Below are 27,247 nucleotides of genomic sequence, written 5' to 3'. Positions count from 1 at the left end.
ATTATTAGAGCGATGGATTATTGCACACTCAAGGTAACAAAATAATAAGTATGAAACTATTTTAAAAACAGATATTAATCTATAATATATATCTATATATATATCTATATATATATATATATATATATAATATATATCTATATATATATATATATATATATATATCTATAATATATATATATATATATATATATATATATATATATATATATATATATATATATATATATATATATATATATATATATATAATATATATTTATATATCTATATATATATATATATATATATATATATATATATATATATCTATATTGTCTTAGTAAAAATCAGTAATTTGGTTAACATGTGTTGGTAAAGCAGAAAACGTACAAATAAATGGGACTTTTTCACAGCAATTGTGAACACCAGTGTGAGCGTTTAATGCAGAAAAGATGCAAATAACTTTTCATGGTTTAAAAACGCCTTTGCTAGCTATAGTGAGATTTTAACCAGATGTGAAAAAACACTCATAATTTTGGAAATGTCTGTTTTTGTTTTGTTTTTTACAATAATGGCTGAAAAACACTGAGTTCCTGCGTCAGCTCCTCATACATCAGTTATTGTTTTTTTTTCTTAACTAAATATTTCAGACTATTTTTCTCCACTGTAGGGTTTTAAGAATCTTTAGGTAAAAGTGCATTTTATAGAAGTGCACCTAATTTTGGGACCCAAATTATAAATCACAATTTGTGAAACACAAATCTGTGGTGCTGCAGATTTTCCTTTAAGTAAAGAATATTTAAAGAATTATGATTGTATTCCTCTAAAATACAAAAACTTGTTTCAAAGTCTGTGGATGGATATCTGGCAGATCAGGGGACTATTTTTTCCTCTAGATGATTTCAAAGTAATATTTTCTATTCCTTCAATTCTTTTTCTGTCCAAATAAAGTTTTGTTGATTTGAATCAAATAAAAGTTGACAATAAAAGAAAATACGTTGTGAGTTGAAGGACAAGAAGCCTGCAGGTTTGGTTTAAAATAAGGTGCTGTTTATTTCCATTCATCCGTCACCACTCCGCAGCATTCAGGTTTGTAGTATTGAGTAATACTGACCTCAGACTCCTCCCACAGACCTCCTGCAGATGGGAGGCCACACCCACCTCAGTCCCAGGGAACATTTTCATTGGACGAATTCCACTTTGCGTCAGATCCCTGTAACATTTCAGGTTCATTTTCGTGAACCGTGAGGAGTTTTCCTGACTTCATTAAACAACAATTTACACATGATGTGGAGGCTCCGCCTCCAGGTGCAGAGGGGAGGAGCTTCTTGAAATAGTCCAGGTTTTACTTTAACTGTGGATCATTTGAGCTACTCTGCTTTCCCAGGGTTTCTTTTTTGGACTTGTGCGATCAGGAGAGCAGCAGTGGACCCACCACGACAAAGAACCCCCCCCAAACAACCCCTTGGCGCAGCCCCCCCCCCCGTAGTGCCACATTCATCTCTGTACAGGTTTAAGGCAGGAGTTCCCCTTGGTTGTGTCACAGTTTGGGATTCCCTGCTCGTCTCTGGGTGTGTTTCTCTTTCAAGGGACAGAAGCCTGGAAGCTTTTCGGTGTCCATCAGGCTTGATCAGCAGAGACCACGCAGGCGCCGGCATCACACCGCGTCGCACCGCGCTACGCCATGTAGATAAAGGTGTTTATGTCCGTCTCGTCCCGCTTTATGTACTTGTGATCTATCAGCCACTCGATCTGCTCCTTGATCATCTTCTTCTGCGGTAAAAACATGTTCTTCAGGATTTCCACCAGCTCCGTCTGCAGCTGCGCGTTGTTGATGCGCTTCCGCATCTTCATTATCTGGATGATGGCCTCCTGGACACAAGGGGGCGGGGAAACAGTGGATCTGAAAGTCGGAAGAGGTTTTCAGCGCACATGAAACTCCTGAGGAGCCCTCATACCTGCGTTCTCAGTATCCTGAGCTGGACGATGCCCTCATTCTCCTCTTCTCTCATTCGCTCGGTGGTGAGCTGCAGCCGACCAATCAGGTTGATCTTCCCCCTTTTCTGAACCTTAGAGTTCTTTCTGGGAATTCAAAGCAAAGGCTTCTAAAGTTAGCCCTTTAATGCCAGAGCTCCAGTGTTGACCTTCTTTATTTTATTGAATCTTGTGGTTTCATTGTAGACCACAATTAAAACATAGGACCTGTATCATGTAAAATCAACTTTTTGAGCTTTTAAGTGTTTTATAATGTTCATTCCTCACAAAAAACAACCCAGATCACGTATTTCAGAGTATTGGTCCCTAACCCCTACATAGTGCACTATATAGTGTGTTCACAAATGTTGTAGTGCTGTCCAAATTTACAACTCCAAAATCCTGTGCCCTAGAAATTTCCCAGAAGTCTCTGCGAAAAACCAGTGTGCATCGATGTTCACTAGAACGGCGAATATAGACCACAATGCATTGCGTCGGAACAATTTTTCCCCAAAATAATGTATTTAAATTTATATTTTTAATAAACCATCAACGTTTTCATCCTCAGAGTACAGTGGACTCATAAATAATCGTCACAAAACGCTCATATTAATTCGATTTTATACCATGGTCCGGGTGAATACTCGATTCTGATTGGCTGCTGGGTGTGGATTAAAAAGTGATACCACAGGATAACCGCATGGGGAAAAAAGAAGTTCCGGTAACCTAGCTTAAATGTTTTGTATCACTGCGCCGTCTTCTTTAAAACAACCGTTTACTTTATCATTTGGACAAATACAAGCGGTAAGAAATGAACTTTCTCTCTGAACTGATGCTTCATTCAACCCATCGGAAAGATCAGCATATATATATCGCCGAATCTTGACTGCAGCGGTGGTGCGGCGCAACGCGGACTATTTGTTCCATCGCGCCGCACCACGTAACAACTAGTCTGCTTTTTATGAGAAAAGCGATCCAAATCGGAAAAAAACAAGAATTAAGGACTAAAAACTGGTTAATATGTATTGCTTTTGTAAGTGACCATGGTATAAGCGGGTTAATGGCCTTTGAAGAAACGCACTTCGCGGAGGCAACTGTTGGACGGTTCAGGCTTCCACAGTGTGCGTTAAAAAGTAATGATGCACACTTCGTGGGCCATTAACCCTTACTTAACTTTGTGAAATCGATGACGTGATGTCCAACGTTAGAAAAAAAAAAAAAAAAGTAGTAAGCATGGCGTTCGAATTGCTTTGAAAATCTAGGGCACTACACGCTATGTAGTATTTTAATAGTTAGGGGTTAGGGTGGGAATTCGGACACAGCCATTGTGACATCACAAAGTAAGGAACCGCCCCGTCCAGGTGGAGTCTGCACTGCCAGCTCCGCCCCCAGGCTAACACACACGCCCACTTTTTCAGTGGAGCTAGCGACGATCGGCTAAACGCTTTCCTTCTATATGCAAAATATGTCCATGCATCTTTGCAAAAGTTCGAATGTTGTTTGTTTTCATGAGCGAAACGCAGACACTCTGCTGAGGCCGGCTCTAGGTTGACGTCATGAAATGGGCGACACCCACAAAGAGCGAAAGGCGGAGCCTCAGCGATCGAGTGGTCTTACTTCCGGGTTGGAAAATTAACTGTCAAAAGAACTCATATTTCATAACAAAATAGTTCTTTAGTGTGCCAAAGGTAATATATTATCACTATCAATAACTTCATCTGCGTCTGACTTTTAAAGTGTGACGGGAAACTACAGAATATAACATTAAACGTAAATATACTGTGTTTTACAACTTTATTATCAGCGTACCCGTGACATTGGCCTATAGCTGCATACTATGCTAAGCGGGTTTAGTTCGTTGGAACCACTGACACAATAAATCTACATTTTGAGGGAAAAATCTAGGTTTTGTCTGTCCATCGCAGATTTCTTCTTCCATTTCCTCAAAGGCTCTTCCCCAACACATTTAATTTCCTGTTATCTTTGTGAGCTTGGAGCTTTCATTTAGTAGTTGGAGCAGCTGCTTTGAGACGGAAGCAAACACGTGAAGAGGCAAACGACTTAACGTGTGTCAAGAGTACCCGCAGGCGGATGCGAGGGACAGAAACCGGTAGCTCTCCAAAATAAAACGTCGTTCAGAATCAGAAAGTAAAACAGAAATCATCTGAAATATGTGTTGTGTTCTGTGGCTGCAGTCCGGTGGTTGGGGACCACTGCACTAACATGTTGACGGATGAGTAAAATGGGTAAAAGGAGGTCGGACAAAACGCAGAAATTAAATCCATCCCAAAGAGAAACTGTAATAATCGGAATGTGTTCCTTACATTAGAGAGAACTCCTGGTTGACGCAGAACAGCGTTCCCTCTGCAAAGTCTTTGGGTGAGGACACCGCCGGCTCGTACAGCAACACCTGCCGCTTCAGTTTGGGGAACGCCACCAGAGACTGCGAGGACGAAGGAAAAGCGTTAAGGGGGGCGGAGGCGGAGATGGCGAGCTCAAACGTTCCAGTTTACCCAGAGAGTCCGCCGCAGCTCCGCGTCGGGCAGCTCAGTGGCCAGCTTGAGGTTCTCGAAGCTGATCCGCTCTCTGGGCCTCTGGTTCCAGGCAAACAGCACGGCCAGCTGGAAGGTGGTCACCTCCAGGTCATAGTGACCCACTTCATTCTTAAACGTAATCTGGAGAAACATCAGAGGGTTGGAGGATTGTTGGAAAACAATTTCTAAATCAAAAGGATATACATACAGTCAGGACCATAAATATTTGGACAGAGACACATTCTTTCTAATTTAGTTTCTGTACATTACCACAGTGAATTTTCAACAAAACAACTCAGATGCCATTGAAGTGCAGACTTTCAGCTTTTATTCCATGGGTTGAACTAAAATATTTCATAAAAATGTGAAAAACTAAAGCATTTTTTAAACACAATCCCTTCATTTCATGGGCTGGTAAGTAATTGGACAAATGAAATAACTTGAAACAAAATGGTCATTACTAATATTTGGTTGAAAAGCCTTTGTTGGCAATGACAGCCTGAAGTCTTGAACTCATGGACGTCACCAGATGCTGGTTTTCTCCTTCTGAATGCTCTGCCAGGCCTTTACTGCAGCGGCAAACAGTTGCTGTTTGTTTGTGGGCCTTTCTGTCTGAAGTTTAGTCTTCAACAAGTGAAATGCTGCTCAATTGGGTTAAGATCAGGTGACTGACTTGGCCATTCCAGAATATTCCACTTCTTTGCTTTAATAAACTCCTGAGTTGCTTTGGCTGTATGTTTTGGGTCGTTGTCCATCTGTATTATGAAACGCCGCCCAATCAGTTTGGCTGCATTCACCTGGATCTGCGCAGACAGGGCTGCATTCACCTGGATCTGCGCAGACAGAGCTGCATTCACCTGGATCTGCGCAGACAGAGCTGCATTCACCTGGATCTGCGCAGACAGTTTGTCTCTGAACACCTCAGAATTCATTGGGCTGCTTCTGTCCTGTGTCACGTCATCAATAAACACTAGTGTCCCAGTGCCACTAGCAGCCATGCACGCCCAGACCATCACACTGCCTCCGCCGTGTTTTACTGATGATGTAGTGTGCTTTGGATCATGAGCTTCTCCACGCCTTCTCCATACTTTTCTCTTGCCATCATTCTGGTAGAGGCTGATTTTGGTTTCATCTGTCCAAAGAATGTTTTTCCAGAACTTTTTGAGATGCTTTTTAGCAAAGTCCAATCTAGCCTTCCTATTCTTGAGGCTTATGAGTGGCTTGCATCTTGCAGTGTACCCTCTGGATCTACTTTCATGCAGTCTTCTTTTTATGGTAGACTTGGATATTGATCCGCCTACCTCCTGGAGAGTGTTGTTCACTTGGTTGGCTGTTGTGAACGGGTTCCTCATCACTATGGAAATGATTCTGCCATCATCCACCACTGTTGTCTTCCGTGGACGTCCAGGTCTTTTTGCGTTGCTGAGTTCACCAGTGCTTTCTCTCTTTCTCAGGATGAACCACACTGTTGATTTAGCCACTCCTAATGCTGTAGCAATTTTGTTTTTTTCTGTTTTCTCCGCTTCATGATGGCTCCTTTCACCTGCATGGAGAGCTCCTTTGACCGCATGTTGTCTGTTAACAGCAAAATCTTCAAATTGCAAGCACGAGTCCTCTAATCAACTCCAGGCCTTTTATCTGCTTCACTCATAATGACATAACAAGGGAATTGTCCACACCTGCCCATGCAATAGCATGGAAGTCAATTGTCCAATTAGGAGCCCATGAAATTAAGGGATGGTGTTTAAAAAATGCTTTAGTTTTTCACATTTTTATGCAATCTTTTTGTTCAACCCATGGAATAAAAGCTGAAAGTCTGCACTTCAATGGCATCTGAGTTGTTTTATTTAAAATTAACTGTGGTAATGTACAGAAACTACATTAGAAAAACGTGTCTCTGTCCAAATATTTATGGTCCTGACTGTATATATACACACACACCATGGTCTCGGTGAATCCTCAATTCTGATTGGCTGCTGGACGTGGATTAAAAAGTGAAAATCCACAGTGATAATGTGAGCCTAAAAAATAAGTTCCGGTCACATAGCTTTAATGTTTAGTATATCACTGCGCTGGCCTCTATAATACAAACTTTTGCTTCATCATATGGACAAAAACATGAGGTAAGAGGTGAACTTTCCCTCTGAACGGATGCTTTTCCCGTAACAGGAAGTGACGCTGCCGCTGAGGATGCTCTCTATGCTGCAGGTTTAAAAGGGAAGTCTGAAGTCCCTGAAGTGTCTGAAGGACTTCCTTCACCCGGACCAAGTTAAAGCCTGCTGGACGTGAACCCTTTAGGCACCAGAAGCTGTGCAGTTTTTCCACTGATGTCCCTCTGACGGCGCTCAGTTGGTGTGGCTGCTACTGTGCTGATTCAGCTGATGTTCGGATGTAGATCGTTCACCATCACACCCAAATTTCAAATGATCCTTAGAAATGTTATTTCAGATAAACTAGTTTTGTTTTTTCAGCTTAAAATGTCAAAAATATCCTCCTCAAAAACGCTCTGCTCTTGTGTTGCATTCTCTTGTAATGGGATGTTCAGGTACCGAAGCTTTGGCGGTTAAACTCACAATGCCGTTTGACATGAGATGATGCCAGTGCAGCTTCCTGCCGCTGTGGTTCTTCTTGTAGAAGTCCTCCACCTCGGGTATCAGGTCCTCCAGCTCTGTGGGCAGAGACACGAAGACCTTCTCGCTGCTCCTCGACCACGCCCCCGCGTTCAGGATTTTGATGTTGACGGAGTCAGCTGCAAAAAAAAAAAGCTGGATTTAAACCTCTGTTCTTATTTCGGACCCAAAAGTATCTGCAGACGTTCACATTGTTTTATTCAACAGGAACCAAGACTCTCTTATCAAATACAAGGGATTGTGAGCAATATTTCTGTTTCCTTCCTGCTTAAGTTTGGCTTGTTGGAAGCAGAATTGAGAAAAAGCGAACAAGTTTTCATTTTTGCACAGCGCTGCAAACTGAAACTCAATTTAACAAATAAAGACAGAGTTTTTTTTAACATATTTTTTAATTTTATTTGAAAAGAAGATGCAAACAATAAGAAAACAAACTTTCAAATAACTAAAAACAACCTGTTGCTAAGTCAGTTCTTGAAAAGAAATGTTCATATTTTTAGAGGCTGCTTATTGTCATCTTTTTGGTTCAAATGTTAATTTAATGTTAATCAAATGTTTTAAATATGAAAAATCAATTTGGTGTTAAAACCAAATCTCAGGCTTCTACTGTTGTTAATTCCTTAACCTTAATCTATGTTTGGTTTACGGGTGCAGAGAGCTAAAGAGGATATGAGATTTTTCGGGAATTATTGTTTGATTTCCTCTGAAGCAGTAGACTACAGACGTCTTTTTGGCGCTCAGCAGAAGGTCGTCCACACGTTTCACTGGAACCCGTGAGGCCGATCGTCAAAGGACCCATCTGTTTATTCAACCCTAACCCGCTGGTGTGTGCACCACGCCGTGCCTGAAGGATCAGCGCCGAGACGCTCAAAAGACGGTGAACCAGGAATCAGGTCGGAGGTCACGTGACCTGCGGGGGAATCTGGGCGACTCACGTTTGAAAACGTGGCTCAAGACTAAGGGGCAACAGACTTCCATGTAAAGGTTAAACCTCTAAAGCACTCCCACTGCGCCGTGGTTTCCATGGCAACGGCAAACCGCGGAGGAGCCAAAGTTAATGGCTGTGTCCGAATTCCTACCCTAACTACTAAAAAACTATACAGTGCGGCACTGTAGTGCCCTAAATTTTAAAAGCAATTCGGACACTAGGCACACCGCTTTTTTTTTTAAACGGCGTCGAGTTAAAAGTTCAAATCTAATTGATATGAGCATTTTGCGACGATTATTTACGAGTCCACTGTCTTCTGAGGATGAAATTGTTGATGGTTTATGGGCAAAGATTGTTCCGATGCAATGCATTGTGGTCTATATTCGCCAATCTACTGAGCATTGATGCACAGTGGTTTTTCCACAGAGAATTCTGGGAAATTTCTAGCGCTCTGGATTTTGGAGTTGTAGATTTGGACAGTACTGCAACATGGCGAACGCACAAAATAGTGCACTATATAGTGAGTAGGGAAGGAATTCTGACACAACTAATGTTTTTAAGCACGCATTATCATCCTAAAGATTTTGAGGTGAATATAATGGATTACTACAGACATTTTTCAAAAATAAATAAACAAAACCATACAGGCTTTAAAAGAAAAAACAATAAAAGGCCCGTTTTTTCCACTCAAGAGGAGGATTTCCTATCTCAGAAACATGGCATCTTTAAGTCCACTGCAATAGAAACGAGTTCTCACAGAGAACATTTACTAACTAAAAACTGTCGCATGACAAAAACACTCATCCAGCAAAGGTTAAGCAGCCAAAACTCAAGAGGAAGTCCTTACCTGGCAAAGCCAGCCTTTTGTGTTTGTGCATTTCTTTAAACGACTGGTTGAGATCTTCCGACACCTTGATGTCCTGAAACATCCGTGCCAGCTTGTTGACGTAATCAGCTGGCATTCCTACTTCCTGCGAAGGACACCGCAGGGGTTAACGCCATCTAAGATTCAGCTAGATATTCTAATGTTTTTAATGTGTTGATCTAAAACTTGTTAGTTTGTTCATTTGATTTTGCAGCTGAAGCTCCTGGCTGTGATTAAAACGGTAGCTGTAGAAGAAGCACATTATAATAAATAAATAAATAAACCCCACTACTTTATTTTCTGAAACTAAAGAAAATGTGTTGTAAAGAAGCAGATCAAAGGGAGATTTTATCAGTGACTCCTTGCAAAACCGTCACCATGGCAACAGGCAAGAGTTAAGGTCAACAAAGTTTCACTTTTATGTTGAGTTAAAGCAGATAAAACTGAAAAGTGTTGTGAAAATGAGTCAAAGGCAAATTGTCACCATGGAGGGAATAAATATTTACTACAGATGAATATGTGATATTCTTTTTTACCTACAGACCTGATGTTCATACTAGTTTAACCTCTGCTCTCAAAGGAAAGCTATGACTTTTAATTTGAAATACAGACACAAACAACACCAAATCTTCATTAGTCACAAACGTAAAATACATCAACGGATTTCTATGGAGTAATTACTTAAAAACAGACATGAAGGAAACTTTTAATCAACTGGATATAAATTTAAAATGATTTAAAGATCCTTCAGTGATGGGAACTGTGTGGTTTTTCTTTTCAAGATTTGCTTCAACTGACTGGATCCAGAAACAGACTTGAGCTGAAATAACAGAAAGAAACAGAAAAAATGATTGAACCAACCCTGAGCCACTCCACCATGTTCTCCTCGATCTCGCTGTCCGCAGAGATGTCCAGGATGAGGCGGCGGGTCAGATGAGCTTTGTGGTAGCGCATGAAGACGTCTTTGTTCTGCACATACTTCAGCACTAAAAGCTGCACAGGAATACAGACAACAGTTGAAATGAAAGGCAGTCCTGTTTGATTCAACAGGATTTTTCATTGTTTGATTTTATTTTTGTTCAAAAGCTTTTTTTCTTTTTCTTTTTTTTTGTAAAAATATTTTGTACCTATAAAGTTTTGATTTCTGGCTTTAACAGAAAAACGATTTTTGCCCATAGATGCAAGAAAATGCGATAAAGTAAAAACAAACCAAAACAAGCACGTCGAGGATATCCAAAGAAGTATTATTATGGGATGGCCACAGGACCTACGGGTTGACGGCCATTTATGGCAAAATGTGAAATTTGGCCATTTTTCACATTATCCCACAATACAGGAAAAGAAAACTTTTGTGATCTCACACACACTGCCAGGTTAAGTCTACAACCACGATCAAAGTTTTGTTGACCTCAGGATGAGCCCGCCATCTTGAATTTAAAAAAATAAAAATCAACCTTTAGGTCCAAATACAAATTGAACCCCCCTCCTAGGGATTTCAATCCATTGCCTCCCAACTCCTTGAGCATCGTTGAAAAGCCACTTGGGGGAAAAAAATGTTGGAATTAGAAATTGTAGATTTTGAACGTCGTTAGCGTGGCGAGCTTGTACAGAGAGCCCTGTTACCCGCACTTTCTCCAATAGAATGTTGTGGAAAATGTAATACATGAGAGCAAAGGTGAGACCAAGCCCAGGTAGTACCTGGGGGGGGGGGCAAACAACACCGCTTGCAGCTTTTATTTACTTAGTATTTTCAAAATAAAGTTGGAATTTCTTCGATCCCTTTTTTAAACCCTTTGAGGAAGTTAATGCGACTCAAAATCCCAGCATGAGTCGATGCAATGTAGACCACTAATACCTCTGCTGCTAAAATTAAAGGTCTTGTTGGTCAAAAAGTGCAAACATATAGCTTTTCAAGGCGGTTTCAGTTTGATGACATCATTTTGGATCACAGTTTCCCTGGTTTTCCAGGTTCCCGTTTCCTCGGATTGAGCCCATTGAGCACGTTATAGCCGCCTTGGACGTACCACTTCCTTCAGCTTGGCCTCAATCTCGTCGGAGGTGAGCTTCTTGCTGAGCGGAGTCTTCCTCAGCAGCATGTCGCAGTAGTTGGCCAGCAGCTCTGGACACTTGGACTCAGGCTGAGTCTTCAGGCCCGCCCTGAAAGCACAGTGAGCCGGTCAGACACGGTTCCTGTTCACCGCCAGAGCAGGAGGCCACCGAGCTCCTCACCCTTTCTGCTTCACTGGAAGCTCTAACTTGAAGATGGTGGCATCGTTGACGACCGCTTTGTAAGCCTGCGAAGAAGAGGCGAGAGCAATGAGCGGCGATCATGTGCCGTTCAAGGCCAATCGAGCAACGCCGACTCACTTTGTCTCTGGCGGTTAGGAAGCGCGGGTCGTCCTGGAAAGCTTCTTTAACCAACCGACTGAAGCGGTTGAACAACGTCAGCAGCTGCTCCACGTATTTCTCTGAGTCCTGCGACACAGAACAAAGGTTTAAGCTGGTGCCAGTGAGATGTTTGTTCTTCCCTCTAGCCTTCATTGTCATGAGAATACAGACGCTTTTCATACAGCTTTTTGTAATCTTCTAGCTAAAGGAACCGCCTTCTTTGTCGAGTTTTTATGGAAAAAATGTCCTCATCAGCTCTTAAAGTCCTTGAAATAAAACGACACATGGATAAAAAACAACATGACACGCCATGTGTTTTCAAGCAGCTCGTTGTACAAAAACCTTATCAGCCCCTCACATCTCTGCTACGGAGTGTAGACCTTCGACTGTATCTGAGAACTGGAGTGAGTGACGTCAACCAAAGACAAAGCTTTACTTCCAGCTCCAACCAAATGAAGTCAATTCAGTTTTGCGATACGGACGCCACCATGTTGGAACCAGCAAGCAGCGATTGGTCCGAGTCGGTCTGAGCCATTGTCTCTACGCCAACCACTCTGACCAATCAGGAGTGAGCTTGTTGGAAGTCCACAACCTCTACCACCCTTAAAGAAGACTAAAGAAAATCTGTCCAATGTTTTGAACGTTGGAGTTGGGGGCCAGCAGGCCCCGCCTACTTTTAATTGAGGCATCTGATTGGTCAGTTTATAATTTGAACACGTTATTAAAAAAAAAGGTATCAGAGTAAGAATGGTTATTCTGACCAAAAGAATGACTGAGAAACCGCTTTTATTTCTCTAAGGAAGTCTATGGGGGTTTGGCTTCTTTGGAGCCAGCAGGTACTTCCTGTTTGGAACGCCAGGTGGGAGGAGTCACTCAGTCCGGTTCTCATACACAGTCAGTAGTTTGGACTTATTTCTCAACATTCGATACTTGAAGTTTATAATCTTCTGTTCTTTTCAGGCCCAAATGCAGAAATTCAATGAGGTTAAAGCTTCAGAAAAGGTTTTTTTGATTACTTAAGAAATCTCGCTACTATAAAACAAGCCCAAACCATGACCCCTCCACCGCAATCTTTCCATTTTTGTCCACTACACTCACAGATGTTTTTTTTTTAACAGATTGTTGCCCAATTGTTTGCTCCGTAAAGAAAATTACAGGGAAAATATTTAAACTTAATCTGTTGATCTTTCATAAAAGGCCGTTCATAAATTTAGATGAATTGGAGTAAATAAATCTATAACACCTCTGGAGGATTTGCTTGGTTTGGAGTTTTCTTGTTTTGACTTGAGACTAACTCAGAGACATTTAAACATGAACTAAATTCAAATGTAACTAAATTCTACAAATGTTTTAAAGTATGAAAGTTACCCACAGTTCCTAGTTGGCTTTTTGAACTCAAACTCACGTTTGGACACTATTTTAGCCAAAACTAATAAACTACATCAAATTTTACCAAACATTTTACAATAGATAGAGTTAAATGTTGAGCCTTTTTAGGGATCACTTTGGTTATTTAAGAACCAAAACGCGTTTTCCATTATCCTCTTGTACAAACCGTTGGAACTGTTTTGGTTTTCTCTTTTTGACATAAAACAGAACTGAATTTTGCGTCTCTCACAGAGGTGATGGTCTCTGCAGAAGCAACCATGTCCGCCAGGCCTGCGCTCATGATGTGCTCCTCCAGGTCCTTCAGCATGGGCTCCATGCCGCTCGGCACTTTGTCCATCAGCGAGAACATCAGATGAAGCTCTGGGACGGAAACAGAGTCGTCATTTTCTACCAAACCACAGGTTTTCGAATGAAAGGTTCAATGATGAACGGTGAGTTTGGTCCACTGCAGCAGAGGTGTTACCGGGGTCTGACCCGGAATATTAAACACTGCATTATACAAGCAGCAGAACATTTGCTGCTTTAGAATCCATTATGCTGGGAGCGATTTATAAACTCAAGCAGCACTGACTCACAATCCATTAAAGCAGGCTGCTTAACGGAAGCAGAAACCAAGCAGCCCTCTCACTTCTGAACATTTCATTCAACACGCCTGATTGTTTACAGCTGGGCTTCATGTTTAAATGATGGCTAGAGAAGCACCAGCTCATTTTCAGGAAGAGTTTTAGGCCCCGATGATCCGTTTGCTTTACCGAGTCGGGTTTACTAACATCAGAAATGTTTGGTGAACAATAAATGTGTCCAAATCCAGAGAAGAAAAAGGCTATTAACAGTCATTTGAGCAGCCTTTCCTACACAAATAAAAGCTTTTTTATGGGTTTATTTGTGACCTTTAAGCCTCTATACACCCAAATATATTACAGCTGTGAGGATTTCCATGTTTTTTCTTTTCTTTTTGTCTTAATGTTACACATTTACAATAAACATCTTATTTTGCATCAGGCCTGGCACTTATTAGATGCTCCAAAGGTTTTTTTTTTTCTAAAGAAGATTTTTATTAGACAACAGTGGATGCAGTTTATTTTTTATGGGCAGAAATCCAGCAGATTTTGGAGATTTTTGCCACAAATGGACAGAGGGGGTGGGATCAGTTTTATCCTCACCATTGTCACCACGACGGCCAGACGTGACGTCACCAAAGCCGCCTTTTGCAAAGAAATAAAAGCATCAAGACAAACGTGATTGACAGTTGTTGGAACGCGCACAGTCAGTGCTTCCAGAGCCAAGCATTGAAATAAAAGAACCCCTCCCCATTTTAGTGATGCTTAAATACTTTTAAAAAATGATGACCAATCAGAACAAGCCAAGCCTCAAAGGGGCGGGGCTTCACTAAAACCATAAAAGATGAAAGTGGGTTTAAAAGCTTTCTGAACTTGTAAAAAAAAATTAAACTCATTTTTTTAAACAGGTTTGTTCAAATTGCACTAAAACTAGAAACTCGATTCGGAGGATAATTTATTTGAGGATCATTTCCATGCAGGGAGGCCGTACTCACTGTCCGTCTCGTTTCTTTTGATCATTCCCGGACATTCAGCTAAGATGGTTTCCTTGAACGAGGTTACGAGCGCGTTGACGCAGCACTCCATTAACTGCACACAAACAACATGAAAACTTCAGAAAATACGCTTTTTACGTTTCAAAAAGACAGTTAGATCTTTGAGGCAAACAAGCGCAGTGAATGAGAATGACGGACTTCCATCGTATTTGACTCCATGAGACAAAAATGACACGAAAACCACCAATAAAAACAAATCAGAGCAAAATAAACCCTAAGGACGTCGGTTTAATTCCCCAGTTAACAAAAACAGAAAGACAAATTCTGGTAAATGATTTTACTGGAGCAGAACCATTGTGACAATCTGACGAAGGTTAAAGTCGTTTTTCCTTAAATAAAAATGTCAAAGAAAACGGCAAACTAGACATTCTAGATAAAACCAAATTTGCAGCTTTTCACTGTTTTTTTAAAAAATTTCAGAGAAAATGACAAAAGTTCGTATAAAAAATGAGACTTTTCCTGCCAGACACGTCCGTAAGTGCTGCGTTTAAATACCAGTGGAATGCTCGGTCATTAGAATTTTCCTATCAGCCTTCCCTTCTAAACGTATTTCCTTCAGTGGGTGTAGCAGGGCTTAAAAAAACTTTAGAGGAAAATAAAAATTATTATCTGAGAATATAACGTTCACTTTTAAACGCTAATATATATATATATTAAAAGTATATTATTCTCCGAGACACCGAATTGATACAAAATGCGTAACAGGAACGACCAGTAGGGGGCACTGTTTTTTTCTTCCGGAAGAAGTCAGTCAGAATGAGAGAGTCATGGGAAGAATGGCGGCCCATCTCGGTGGTCAGCGCCCCGAAGTAAGTAGCCTCTATGTTCAACACTAACATCTACTGTCTTCATGTACTGATTGAGTCATTGTCTGGATACGTTTAGAAGGGAAGGCTGATAGGAAAATTCTAATGACTGAGCATTCCACTGGTATTTAAACGCAGCACTTACGGACGAATTTGTGAGACGTGAAAACAGTCTCACGGTAGATCCGTGCGTAACTTTGGCTTCGTGTGTGCGTAACAAGGGATTCGTGCGTGTTTTTTAAAGATGTGTGTGTGTAAGTAGTTTCAAGCTGTTGTAATCTTAATTTGTGCAAACGTAAATTGCATTTTGTATTTTTTTCATTTTATATTTTTTTAACTTCTACACAAAACGTATTATGTGAGTAACAAATCACGCACAAATCCAAATTTATGCACAAATCCTAATTTAGGCACGCACAAAGCAAGAATATGCATACACAAATCCTAATCTATGCAAAAATTAAGAATTACGCACGCACAAATCCGACTGATTCTAATTTCTCTCCATAGTTTTTGACTCTTTCTGAACTCTTGTCTGGTCTGATGCTGCATCAGAAGCTTTGCATGAAGTACTCACTCCTTGTACGGAGTTGCATTCCCGTCTCGTCTCCAGGTATCGCAGAGCACGTTTCTCCTCCTCCCTCAGCTTGGACTCTGCCTGGAGACAGCGTTCATTCAAGCACAGTCCTAAAAATACACTTTATTTGAAGGAAGACAGCTCTTTGGATTGGAGAAAATGTCATTTTTAAATCATAAGTGATTATTCTGTTGAAGTCCAGAATGACAGAGGAAGGAGAGGAGGAAGTAGGGATGGGCCAATATCATTTTTTCTGGCCAATTCTGATATTTACCTCTTCAACTGTGGCCGATTCTTGCCGATAACGATACTTAGGCATCTACAGTAACACAACGTTTAGATCTCCTTTTTTTTCTTCTTTAGATGCGCACAACTTTTCTTTTACTGGACAATCACATCGTTCTTGACCTTTTTAATATTTACAGCAAAAGGATCTCCGAGGAAGAAATATTGCTTCAAAACTTTCATATAAATATATCTGAATTTATTTATTGAAGATTGGACATGACTGTAAACCATAAGCTCCTTATTTCCAGAGATCTATTAGGAACAACTTGTATCCCTTTTAAAAATAACATTTACCTGAAAACAGTCAGAATGATATCGGTAGTTTTTTAAATATGGAGCCGATCCCAATAAACTCAAATTATGCAAATATAGGCCGATACTGATAGTGGCACCATTGAGTAGGAAATCTAGAGAGTTGATAAAAGAAGAAAGGTGCATTTTCTGTGCGTTCAAGAGAACAGAAGGTTCTTTGTTTCAAGGTACAGAAGTCCTGAAGACGGATCGGCTCTGCAGGAACTTTTACAGCTGAGAACGCAGAGATGGATTCATGCGGACTCAGAAGATGCTCTGCTCCGCCTGTGAGAGCATTCCGATGATACTCGAGAACCAGAGGAGGACAGAGACAGCTTTGACAACAGACAAATGTGAGACCTGAGCTGCTAAAACCCAGCAGGACCTGCAGAACCCAGCTGGGTTCTGCAGGTCCTGCTGGGTTTTAACAGCTCAGGTCTCACATTTGGAAAGCCAGCTCCATTTTTCACAGATGCTCACATATTTCATGTAGTTCTGGACGCCGTTCTGATGGAGGTAGGACGGCGCCTGAGTTCTGTAGAACCTCTCGGTGGAATCCATGTATGCCTTCTCAAAGTTGTCTCTGTAGATCTGCAGCTTGTCTTCGGGGTTGGAGCACAGGTTTACTGCTCAGAAAGAAAGAAAAAAGAAACTCAATCCTCTGTTTTGGGAGGAAAAACAAAAAGGTTCCTGCAGCTTCTCACCGTAGGACTCCCGTACTCCGATCACCAGCTGGGAATCAAAGGCCTCCCCCAGCCTCTCGGCGTGGACCAGCTTCATGGCGCTGTCCTGCAGTCTGTTTTTGATATTGGAGAAGATGGACTCGTTCCAGGTGTCCAGCATGAGCTGCAGGTGAAACAGAGAAGATCTAAGAACCGTCAGCCCCCCCCTTTGAGCTCCGGGCGGAAGCGCCTCCTCACCTTCCGCACTATACTGTCCTCCACGCTGGACTTCTTGTTGGTGCCCTGCTTCCCCATCAGGGTGATCTCCAGCTGGCAGAAAGGCTTGGGCAGGATGTCGCACTGCGTGAAGAACTTCCTCCACTCCGCAATGTAGGCTTTCAGCAGCGCCGTGTCATCCTGGTGACTCAGCACTCGCTTAGGAGAAGTGGGAAAAAAAAGGTGTAAACTTCAGATAAAAAGAAAGATTTACGTCAAACAAAGGCGTTTGAATGCGAGGTGCAACCTCTTCTCTGTGCTGCGGCAACAGGACCAGACCTTCAAATCACATCCAGACAGGAGCGACAAGGAAAAGATTTAGAGAAGGCTCAAAAACAATGGAGGGTGTTAAACCGACGTCTGTACACTGACGGACATCAGATTTTATCTTCACCGCCATCCCCCTCATGGCCGGCTGTAAGGTCACGACCTTTACAAAGAAGCAAAGGCGGAGCAAACATGACTGATAGATTATGAGATCCAGACAGGAATAAAAAATATTTTATTTCATCTCCACTTAAATGAAGTCAGTTCAGGTGCTATCTTCTGACAATGCGGGCGCCATGTTGGAGCCAGATGTGGTCACTAAGTAGTGATTGGCCCGACATGGTCCGAGTTTCTATGACAACCACTCTGGCCAATCAGGAAGGAGATATTTGGGAGTCCACAACCCCTACCACTTCATCATCGTCGTCCTCATCTTTATTTATAAAGTGCTATAACACAATTAAAATCAGACTTGAAAGCGGGCTACACCAAATTTGTGAATCAAAAGTTGTGAACGTTGGACTTGGGGGCCAGCAGGCTCCACCTACTTTTGTTTGAGGGCCAGCAGGCTCCACCTACTTTTGTTTGAGGGCCAGCAGGCTCCACCTACTATTTCCATCAATACACTTGTTATGGCTGTGGCCGTATTTGGTTTTGGTTTGTTCTGTTTGTTCTGTGTTTTGTGTATTATTTCTTTATCAGTGTGGGACTTGTGTTTTTTGTGGATCTTTGTTTGTATGTCTGTGATTATTTTCAGGTGTGCTGGCAAGGGTGTGGCCTCCATTTGGACAAGCTGGTGGAGGCAGCCTTTAAAGCCACCACTTGGACCTCCAGCCGGTGAGAAGGGTGCCTTGCAGCAAAAGCCTCCACTGCAGCTTGGCCCTCTTCTCCATTTTGTTTTGTTCTCCATTTTGTTTATGTCTTCTCCACTTGTTTTAGTTTGTGTTGCACTTTGTAGTTCTTTGTAGTTTGTAGTTTTGTCTGTGCCCACTCTGTTTAGTCCTTTGGTTTATGATTTTGTTTAAGTGAAGCTGTAGAGGTGAACCGCCATTTTGTTTAGTACATGTTTTCTCCTGGTTTTGTTAGGTTAGGGAGGTTAGCGTTCTGTCTTTGATTTCCCTTTTCTTTCTTTGCAGGTAAGATTACATGTTGCAGTTAGTTGGGGTTTTGTTTGTTGTTTTGGCCTGGGTTCACCCTGAAGCCTTTTAGTTTCACTTTTAGTTATTGTTGGATTGTTTGTTTATTTGTAAATAAATTTGTCATATTTTATGGAGACATTCGTTTGGTGCTTTTTGTTACACTTAAATTCAGTAGCCAAACCTTTACTTTTTATGTTATGCCCCCCCCTAGCACCCCTAGACACAAAGGGGGCGTAACATAATTGGGGGCTCGTCCGGGATGTTTGAAACCGTTTCAGTTCACATCATTTGTGATTTGTTCTATGTGGGATTTTGTTCAGTTTTGATTGGCATGGAGACTTTGGTTAACAGTTTTTGGTTCACTTCGTAGTCTTGGTTGGCCACTTTTTTTTTTGTTTGTTTGTTGGCCATAACATTGGCATTTGAAGTTTGGCCTGTTTCTTTGGAGACCAAGAGCAGTTGTCTGAGCAGGAGTGCTCCAACCCTCGGGCAGACCTTGGCTGGACGCATTGGTTGGAGGTGGTGTGGGCAACGGTGTGGGAGTGGAGGCAACTGCAGATGTTGCCAGTGCTACTAACCCCGCTCGGGCGGAGGCAGGTGCGGAGGTTCCCTGCTGCCGTAGCCGGTTAAGAAGGGGGGCCTGACCCAGCGGTATTGCTCCAGACTGGGGTTGCCACAGAGGATCTCCACTGCTCATTCGGTGTGAGTAAACATCTTGCTCTTGATTAAGTCACTGAATTTGTATTTGCACTTTTTGAGTACATTGAGGCCTGTGTGGCCTGACCAAAACATTTGAAGTCGGTGCTTAAGCACATTAATAACATTTTTGTGGGACAAGAAAACTGTTAACCAAACTTGCGTTAAATTTTGTTTGGTGCAACACTTTCGTTTTGTTTGGCTAATTTTGAGTTAGTTTTGTGTGACTAGTTAGAGACTAGTCTTAACGGGTGCGTGTCCTGTGGGGCGCGCACCCCGAGTTGACGGGTGCGTGTCCTGCGGGGCGCGCACCCCGAGTTTGATGGGTGCGTGTCCTGCGGGGCGCGCACCCCGAGTTTGACGGGTGCGTGTCCTGCGGGGCGCGCACCCCGAGTTTGACGGGTGCGTGTCTTTTGGGGCGCGCACCCCGAGTTGACGGGTGCGTGTCTTGTGGGGCGCGCACCCCGAGTTGACGGGTGCGTGTCTTGTGGGGCGCGCGCCCCGAGTTGACGGGTGCGTGTCTTGCGGGGCGCGCACCCCGAGTTGACGGGTGCGTGTCTTGCGGGGCGCGCACCCCGAGTTGACGGGTGCGTGTCTTGCGGGGCGCGCACCCCGAGTTGACGGGTGCGTGTCTTGCGGGGCGCGCACCCCGAGTTGACGGGTGCGTGTCTTGCGGGGCGCGCACCCCGAGTTGACGGGTGCGTGTCTTGCGGGGCGCGCACACCGAGTTGACGGGTGCGTGTCTTGCGGGGCGCGCACCCCGAGTTGACGGGTGCGTGTTCTGTGGGGCGCGCACCCCGAGTTGACGGGTGCGTGTTCTGTGGGGCGCGCACCCCGAGTTTGACGGCCGCGTGCCCAGAGGGGTACGCGTCCCGAGTTTTTGTGATGTGTCTTGTGTGGTCAGTTAGTTTCTGTGGCGCATCTTGAGTTTGTCGTTAGCTTTGTGTGGTGTCCTGTGTTTGTGTGCTTCGTCTTAAGGCCATCTTGAGTTTATGTGTTGTGCTGGGAGAGCCACCACTTCTTTTTTGTGTACTCCACTTAGGGTAAAAACTTCTTTCAGGAAAGAAGTTTTATCTTGGGTAGGGGGGTGTTATGGCTGTGGCCGTATTTGGTTTTGGTTTGTTCTGTTTGTTCTGTGTTTTGTGTATTATTTCTTTATCAGTGTGGGACTTGTGTTTTTTGTGGATCTTTGTTTGTATGTCTGTGATTATTTTCAGGTGTGCTGGCAAGGGTGTGGCCTCCATTTGGACAAGCTGGTGGAGGCAGCCTTTAAAGCCACCACTTGGACCTCCAGCCGGTGAGAAGGGTGCCTTGCAGCAAAAGCCTCCACTGCAGCTTGGCCCTCTTCTCCATTTTGTTTTCTTCTCCATTTTGTTTATGTCTTCTCCACTTGTTTTAGTTTGTGTTGCACTTTGTAGTTCTTTGTAGTTTGTAGTTTTGTCTGTGCCCACTCTGTTTAGTCCTTTGGTTTATGATTTTGTTTAAGTGAAGCTGTAGAGGTGAACCGCCATTTTGTTTAGTACATGTTTTCTCCTGGTTTTGTTAGGTTAGGGAGGTTAGCGTTCTGTCTTTGATTTCCCTTTTCTTTCTTTGCAGGTAAGATTACATGTTGCAGTTAGTTGGGGTTTTGTTTGTTGTTTTGGCCTGGGTTCACCCTGAAGCCTTTTAGTTTCACTTTTAGTTATTGTTGGATTGTTTGTTTATTTGTAAATAAATTTGTCATATTTTATGGAGACATTCGTTTGGTGCTTTTTGTTACACTTAAATTCAGTAGCCAAAACTTTACTTTTTTATGTTATGCCCCCCCCTAGCACCCCTAGACACACAAGGGGGCGTAACACACTGTAGGTAAGGAGGAGGGATGAAGCAGACAGGGAGCAGTGTGGAGTGTGCACGTGCGGGTGGAGATACATGCATGCTGCCGACGTGAACCGTGTGTTCATAAAGGGAGCCAGATCCTACCCAGCCAGACCAGCCAGACCAGGAGAGGGGAGGAGAGCCCCCCAGGCCAGAAGCCCCCCCAGCATCCGGACCCAGGCAGCCCGGGAGGGGAGGAGGAGGGGACCGCCCACCCCACCAGCCAGGCACAGAGAGGGCCCCCCTACAGGGGCCCCCCCAATGCCCAGAGGCACAAGCGAACCCAGTGTCCGGCCCCCAGGCCACAAGACAGGAGCGCTTAGCCGTACCAGGCGGCAGCCATGGGGGCCACCGGGCGCCGGACACCGAGACAAAGGCCAGGGACGAAGCCAGGGCCCCCGGAACCCAAGAGCCGGCCACCACCCGACCGGCGCCCCGTCCCCTTAAGCCAGCCCAGGCCCGCGACCCTAGCAACCCAGGGATCGCCACGCACCCACAGCCACAGCCACCCCCCTAAAACCCTACGCACTACCACCCCCCCCGCCATAATATCTGACCCCCCCTCCCCAACCCTCTCAGTGCCCTCCCCTCTCTGTGATGGGGAGGGAAAGCCCCAGAGGGTCCCAGCGAGCCAGCCCCCAGGTCGGTCCTACCCATGCACTCACACACACATACTCACAATCATCTGGTTACCCTCCCTACCCCCGCCACCAAGCAGCAACCCCCCCCCCCAGCCGGCCGACCCCCAACGCCGCATGCCCGACCCCTCCCGCAGCCGACAGGACACCCATAAGCCCGGCCGCCCCGAGAGGACCAGGCGGGTGAAGACCGGCCGCCCCCCCCGACCCCACCCATGTATGGAGGTGTGGGAGTGCTGTGTGTGTGCTGCAGGTAAAATAGGAGGTCACCAGTGTGGGGGGATCCACCGCTGCCAAGCCGCAAAGCCCCCCACTCCGGAGTCCCTCTGTGAGTGGTGTGTATTTGCTGTGTGTGTGCTGCTAGCATGCAGTGTGTGTGTCTACAGAGGAAGTTAAAATTGTGGGGGGGCCAGCGAAAGGTGAGCACGGATGTTTCACCGTGCCCCCCTCCACCAGACCCTCTCCACAAGGCCCTAGATGAATCAGAGTGTCTAATATGCAAGTAAAAAGCGGGGAGGAGGGCGGGTGCCAACGAGAACCCAGAGAGGGGCATCCCCAGTGAGCCCCGCCAGCATACCTCTCCCATCCAGATCCCGGGGCCCTATGTGCCTGTGTGCAATATTTGTTTGGGTGAGAGCGGGGAGGAGCGGGCGGATGGGCACAACCGGGGGAGAAGGCTCCCCCGAGCTACCGGCCCCCCAGCCGGCCGCGGTAGGCGCCCCCCCTCCCAGAGCGGCCGGGCAGCCAGAAACACCAAGCCAGCCGCAGTTGGAGGCCAGAGCCTCGCGGCGCCGAGAGACAGCCAGCAAGGAAGGGTCCCGGTGCCAGAACGGGGGGGCAGGGGGTCCAGCCCCACCATTCATACCCTGGCCCCCATAAGGACTAGCACACTGCCCCCCCCCAAAAAAAAATAAATAAGTAATAATAATAATAATAATAATAATAAAATAATTAATATAATAATAATAATAATAATAATAATGAAATAAACCCACCCAAGTGAACCCATTAACCCCTGCTGTGACTGCGGCGCCGACCCCCGGGGGGCCAGGCCACGCACCAACTACCGGCCACGGGCGAACCACCGGCCACGGGCAGACGACCCCAGGCCCCAGAGCCCCAAGTCCCCCCCCCCAGCCCCCGCCACGGCGACCAGCCACCCAGCACGGCACCCGGCCGCCGTTCCCGGTCAGCCGCACTGCCTACCCTGCGCCCAGCAGGCACCCGCCCAGGAACCCCTGCCAAGTTGCCGGCAGAGTGTGCGCCCCCACCTACTATTGTTTGAGGGCCACCGGCTCCACCTACTTTTGTTAGAGGGCCAGCAGGCTCCACCTACTTTTGGTGAGGCATCCAATTGGTCAATTTATAACTTGAATAACTTGAACAACAACAAAAATATGAAATTAGGATGATCAAGAAGATTTTAAAAAAAAAAGAAAAAAGGATCAGATCCGGAATTTTTATCCTGACTGATAGAATGACCGTTTATTTCTCTATAGAAGGCTACGGAACTTTGACCTTTGGAGCCAGCAGGTACTTCCTGTTTTTGAACGCCAGTGGGGAGGGGTTACTCAATCCCCCGCAGGAAAAAGCCTTTCCTCATGACCCCATAGGGGGGGGAAAGCTCATTGTGAGAAGAGATTCTCACTAAAACCTCAAGTTGTTTTTTTCTAAACCGATGAATGCAAACAGATCAAGTGCTTATCGTTGTCACAACCCCGCCTGCTGCTGTCTTTCCCTCCACATGCCAACTGTGGCACACACACCCTCGGTTGATATAAACTACTCTAGCTCCGCCGCTGAGTCAATCAGAGACATTGGAATCATGATTCTTTATTGTCATTTTATCACAGTGGTAAAATGACATTAGGTTCTCTGGCTCCAGCTGTTTACAGTGAGAAGGGCTGCATTTTTGAAGTTTTTGGTGTTTGAACCCACAACGACCAGGAGGACACTCTTCCACCGGGACACAGAGCGGGCTCAGAGGCTGAATCAAACCTTTTCCTGTCCGATTCTCTCAGCTGTAAAAGCCGATCCGAGTAAAGAGTCAAACCGATTCTTACTGCTTGTGCTTGTTTGATGAAATCTAGGATGTCCTCTTTGAGGGCCTGGTGGATCTTGGCCGGACCTTTGTCGTCCCACAGACAAACTGAATGAACATCTCTGGAGCAACAAAGACAGAAAAGACTTCTGTTGATCGCCGTCTGCAGCTTCAAGAATCAAACCTTCTTTCTTTGTTTTTTTAAAGCAAAGGGTGTCAGAAAACTCACGAGAACAGGTCAAACCACTGTTGTTTTGTGACGCACTCTTGCCTCAGGAGCTTCAGGACTATGGGACGCATCAGATCCCATTTATCCTCAAACTGCAGGGAGCCTTTGTTCTGGGAAAACAGACAGGAACACGGTGGACTCCATGCTTCAAGAGACTGAACACATTAAGAAGATTAAAACTGGGATTTTCTTTTTGTTTCTTTATACAGTCCTTAAGCTGACTCTCAGAGACAGATCTTTCCAGGAAACGTCCGTCGCAAAGTTCCTGAAAGAGCCGAGTTTGTAGCTGGAGCTGCATAAAGAACAAAGGCGGTCTGGAAAAAGAGACCTGATCTTTAGACGTGGAGGAAAATCTCTTAAACTGCATATGGGGGAAAAACTTTATGCCAGCAACAGTTACAAAAGCCTAAACTCATATTTATTCCTAAAAGTCAAGCAAAAACAGCTTCAAAGCACAACGATTTCAAATATTATAAAAACGAATCAAACTGTGGGGGACATGATGCTGCCAAAAACCATATATTTACCAACACAGCACATTTAATACTAACCATGATGTTGTTCGTGTTAATCATGTAAAAACAATCATCAGTCTTTAATGTCACACATGATTAAAAGTTAAGTCTTCATTCTACCTCCTGAACTACTTGTTTTTAATTAAAGTGACTGATGTCTGAGAGCCTTCTGGGGAAAAAAAAGATCATCTAGTTTATTTTTGGATGTTAATTCAGATTTACTCAATAAAAACACTTGCTGTAATCATTCATTTTCTCTCAACAAACAGGAAAAATTCAAAATTAAACAGATGAATCTCATTACACATCAGCCTCAGGTGGAACAGCTTCATTCTCTGCATTTAGTTTCAGAGTTTGAAGAATAAACTAATATTGATTCTATCATAATTAAACTTTATTTGTTTACTTAAACTAAACAAAATCTGAGTGGAGTACAACCAGTTCTGTTTAAAGCTCTTGGATTCCATTGAAGCGTCCACGAGACTTTAGGATGAATGAGAGTTTTTGTCTTCTGCGGGATCAGGTTCTCCTTCATGAATGCCATATTCAGAAAGTTCTCTCTCTTTGGGATTGGAACAAAAGTTCTAGCTTCTTCTTGTTCAATGGCAATAAAGGCACATCTTATTGATTAATTGATGAATCGATTTCTGTTCCGATGATCCAACCGTCATTAGAATCATCCTCTAAACGCGTTTTGTTCCCTTGCGGGGTCACTGGGCTGCCGGAGTCATTCCCGGCCACTCGTGGGCGAAAGCTGGGGACATCCTGGTCAGGTCGCCAGTCTGTCGGGGGGCACAACCACACACCCTCAGAGTTACCAATTAACCTATGAAGCATGTTTTTTGGTGGGAGGAGGCTGGAGTCCCAGAAGAAAACCCACGCATGCACGGAGAACACATGCAAACTCCACACAGAAAAGGTCCACCATTGATGTTCTGGTTCAGGCCCCCCAGCTGGGACTTGAACCGGGGGCCTCCTTGCTGTGAGGCAAGAGTGCTAACCACCGATATAGGAAAATACCATTTGGGTTCAAGTTTATTTTACTAAAACATAAAAACCACCAAGTGCATCACAGATGTGATGTCAGCAAAAACTGATCAGTCCATCATTCCAGTCCAATGTGTGAAAACACTTTGGATTCTGCAAAGTCATGTGACCATACAGTGTGCTAGAATGTTCTAAGAAACTGAACTAAACTTACTAAACTTCTCTGAAAGCTGCTTTTACTTTAGTGAGGCTGCTGACTCTGACTCCACTGATGATGCACAAGAGATTAGGCGAGATTTTAAATTCTTTAGGTTTAACTTTAATTTGTATACTTCTCATTAGCAGGTTCTATGTTTCTGTGGTTTTCTGTCTATCTGGTTTTCACTTTTTCCCCGCATATTCCACTTTGCTGTCCCCTTTCTTAGCCAGCTACAATCACTGAAAAGCAGCTAGTGTCACTCTCTTTCTGTGTTAGCCAGATGCAACTTCACTTCTCCGGCTGGTGTGAACCGCGCCTGCGCAGCAGTGCACGTGTGCTCAAACGGCTGTCTAAGGTTAAAGCTAAACACCGAAATTAAACTACGAAACTGACAAGCCATTCAGCGAGGGTTAAAGACAAAACATCAGTTTGAAGTGGCTCCTACCTTCAGCAGATGAGGCGTCGCCATGTTCCCTCAACTTATCATCTCGTGGAATCTCGCGCGACCTGCCGGAAGATACAAAAACCCTTTCTGCGCATGTCCAACAGTTTCATCTATTCTAGACATCTATTCAAGTCCCAATATCTACTTTCTTAAAAAATATATACAGACTTTTATTGTAATATCATTTTGCGTTATTTACATTATAATTAGGTTACATTTAAAATATCTCAATAAACGTTTCATTTTGTTTTTGAACTCCATTTAGATTCTCCTTGATGTCCTCCTGTGATGAATAAAAAATAAAAATCTGGACATGGGGGGGGGGGGGGGAGAGGGGTTACAACAAAATTGGAATTAAAAAGATTTTAACAATAATTTATGTTATACACACAAACATATTGATGTCCCACAACAATCAATGAACAGTTGTTATTTCTTGTTCATTCCTAGGCTTTTATAATAAATAAATAAATAAATAAAAAGCTTTGAGTTGATGAAACAAACTTGTTTTTTAAAGATTCACTTCTAAAAGACAGTTTTGTTGAGTTGGGATCTTTTGCTACAACTCAAATATTTATAAAACTGTATCCTTGTTGAAACTGGACTCCAGCTTTCACTGTTGGAGGTGGGTGTGTGTACATTTCTGTTCTAACACTGGAGGGAAGATAACTTTGTTTGAACAGAGCTCTTTATTTCCCTCACTTTGATAGTTTTTTTTGAGGACTCTTTAAAAGAAAGTATTTAACAATAATTATTATATTTTTCATAACATTCTGAAATTTGATCATCTCATATACAAACAGTTTAATAATTTAAAATTTTGAAATACATATATTTTTAAGCAGAAATTTTGTTTTTTACAACTATATTAGATTTAAAAACAATTACAAAACATACAACAAGCATTTTCAATATTTTATTATTAAAACTTAAGTAAATAATTTCTAGTTTGAAATTTATTACGCAATTTAATTTTATTACATTAGTTATAAATCGTTCCATTTGGTTCCCGAGTTGGAAAGAAAATCCACT

The 27,247-nt window shown here is 43.5% G+C and overlaps 1 protein-coding gene across 1 annotated transcript; it reads right to left on the bottom strand.

The window, feature by feature from the left end:
* Positions 1-1,010: 1,010 nt before the first annotated feature.
* LOC101154889 (cullin-5) lies at positions 1,011-26,313 on the bottom strand. Its single transcript, XM_023962657.1, has 19 exons — positions 26,216-26,313; positions 24,070-24,179; positions 23,863-23,962; positions 17,185-17,361; positions 16,969-17,110; positions 16,745-16,890; positions 15,686-15,766; positions 14,243-14,336; positions 12,917-13,047; positions 11,278-11,385; positions 11,140-11,204; positions 10,935-11,067; positions 9,772-9,903; positions 8,893-9,016; positions 7,064-7,239; positions 4,470-4,631; positions 4,281-4,399; positions 1,941-2,064; positions 1,011-1,854 (listed from the first exon to the last, which is right to left on the bottom strand). Exons 1-19 carry the CDS (start codon positions 26,237-26,239, stop codon positions 1,660-1,662), a joined length of 2,343 nt encoding a protein of 780 aa, XP_023818425.1. The 5' UTR covers positions 26,240-26,313; the 3' UTR covers positions 1,011-1,659.
* Positions 26,314-27,247: the final 934 nt, after the last annotated feature.

Source organism: Oryzias latipes, chromosome 14 (genome assembly GCF_002234675.1).
Source record: "Oryzias latipes chromosome 14, ASM223467v1".
In the NCBI taxonomy this organism is placed as follows: Eukaryota; Metazoa; Chordata; class Actinopteri; order Beloniformes; family Adrianichthyidae; genus Oryzias; species Oryzias latipes.
The sequence above is the reverse complement of the archived record's forward strand: the minus strand, read 5'-3'. Positions and strand labels throughout refer to the sequence as shown.

Bases quoted from the DNA above. Each gene is read 5' to 3' on its own strand.
- LOC101154889 (XM_023962657.1), bottom strand. From the start codon at position 26,239: ATGGCGACGCCTCATCTGCTGAAG. The intron at 24,180-26,215 runs GTAGGAGCCACT...CTGTTTTCCCAG, and splicing joins CGACGCCTCATCTGCTGAAG to AACAAAGGCTCCCTGCAGTT. The intron at 13,048-14,242 runs GTGAGTACGGCC...TTTCCGTCCCAG, and splicing joins CAAAAGAAACGAGACGGACA to AGCTTCATCTGATGTTCTCG.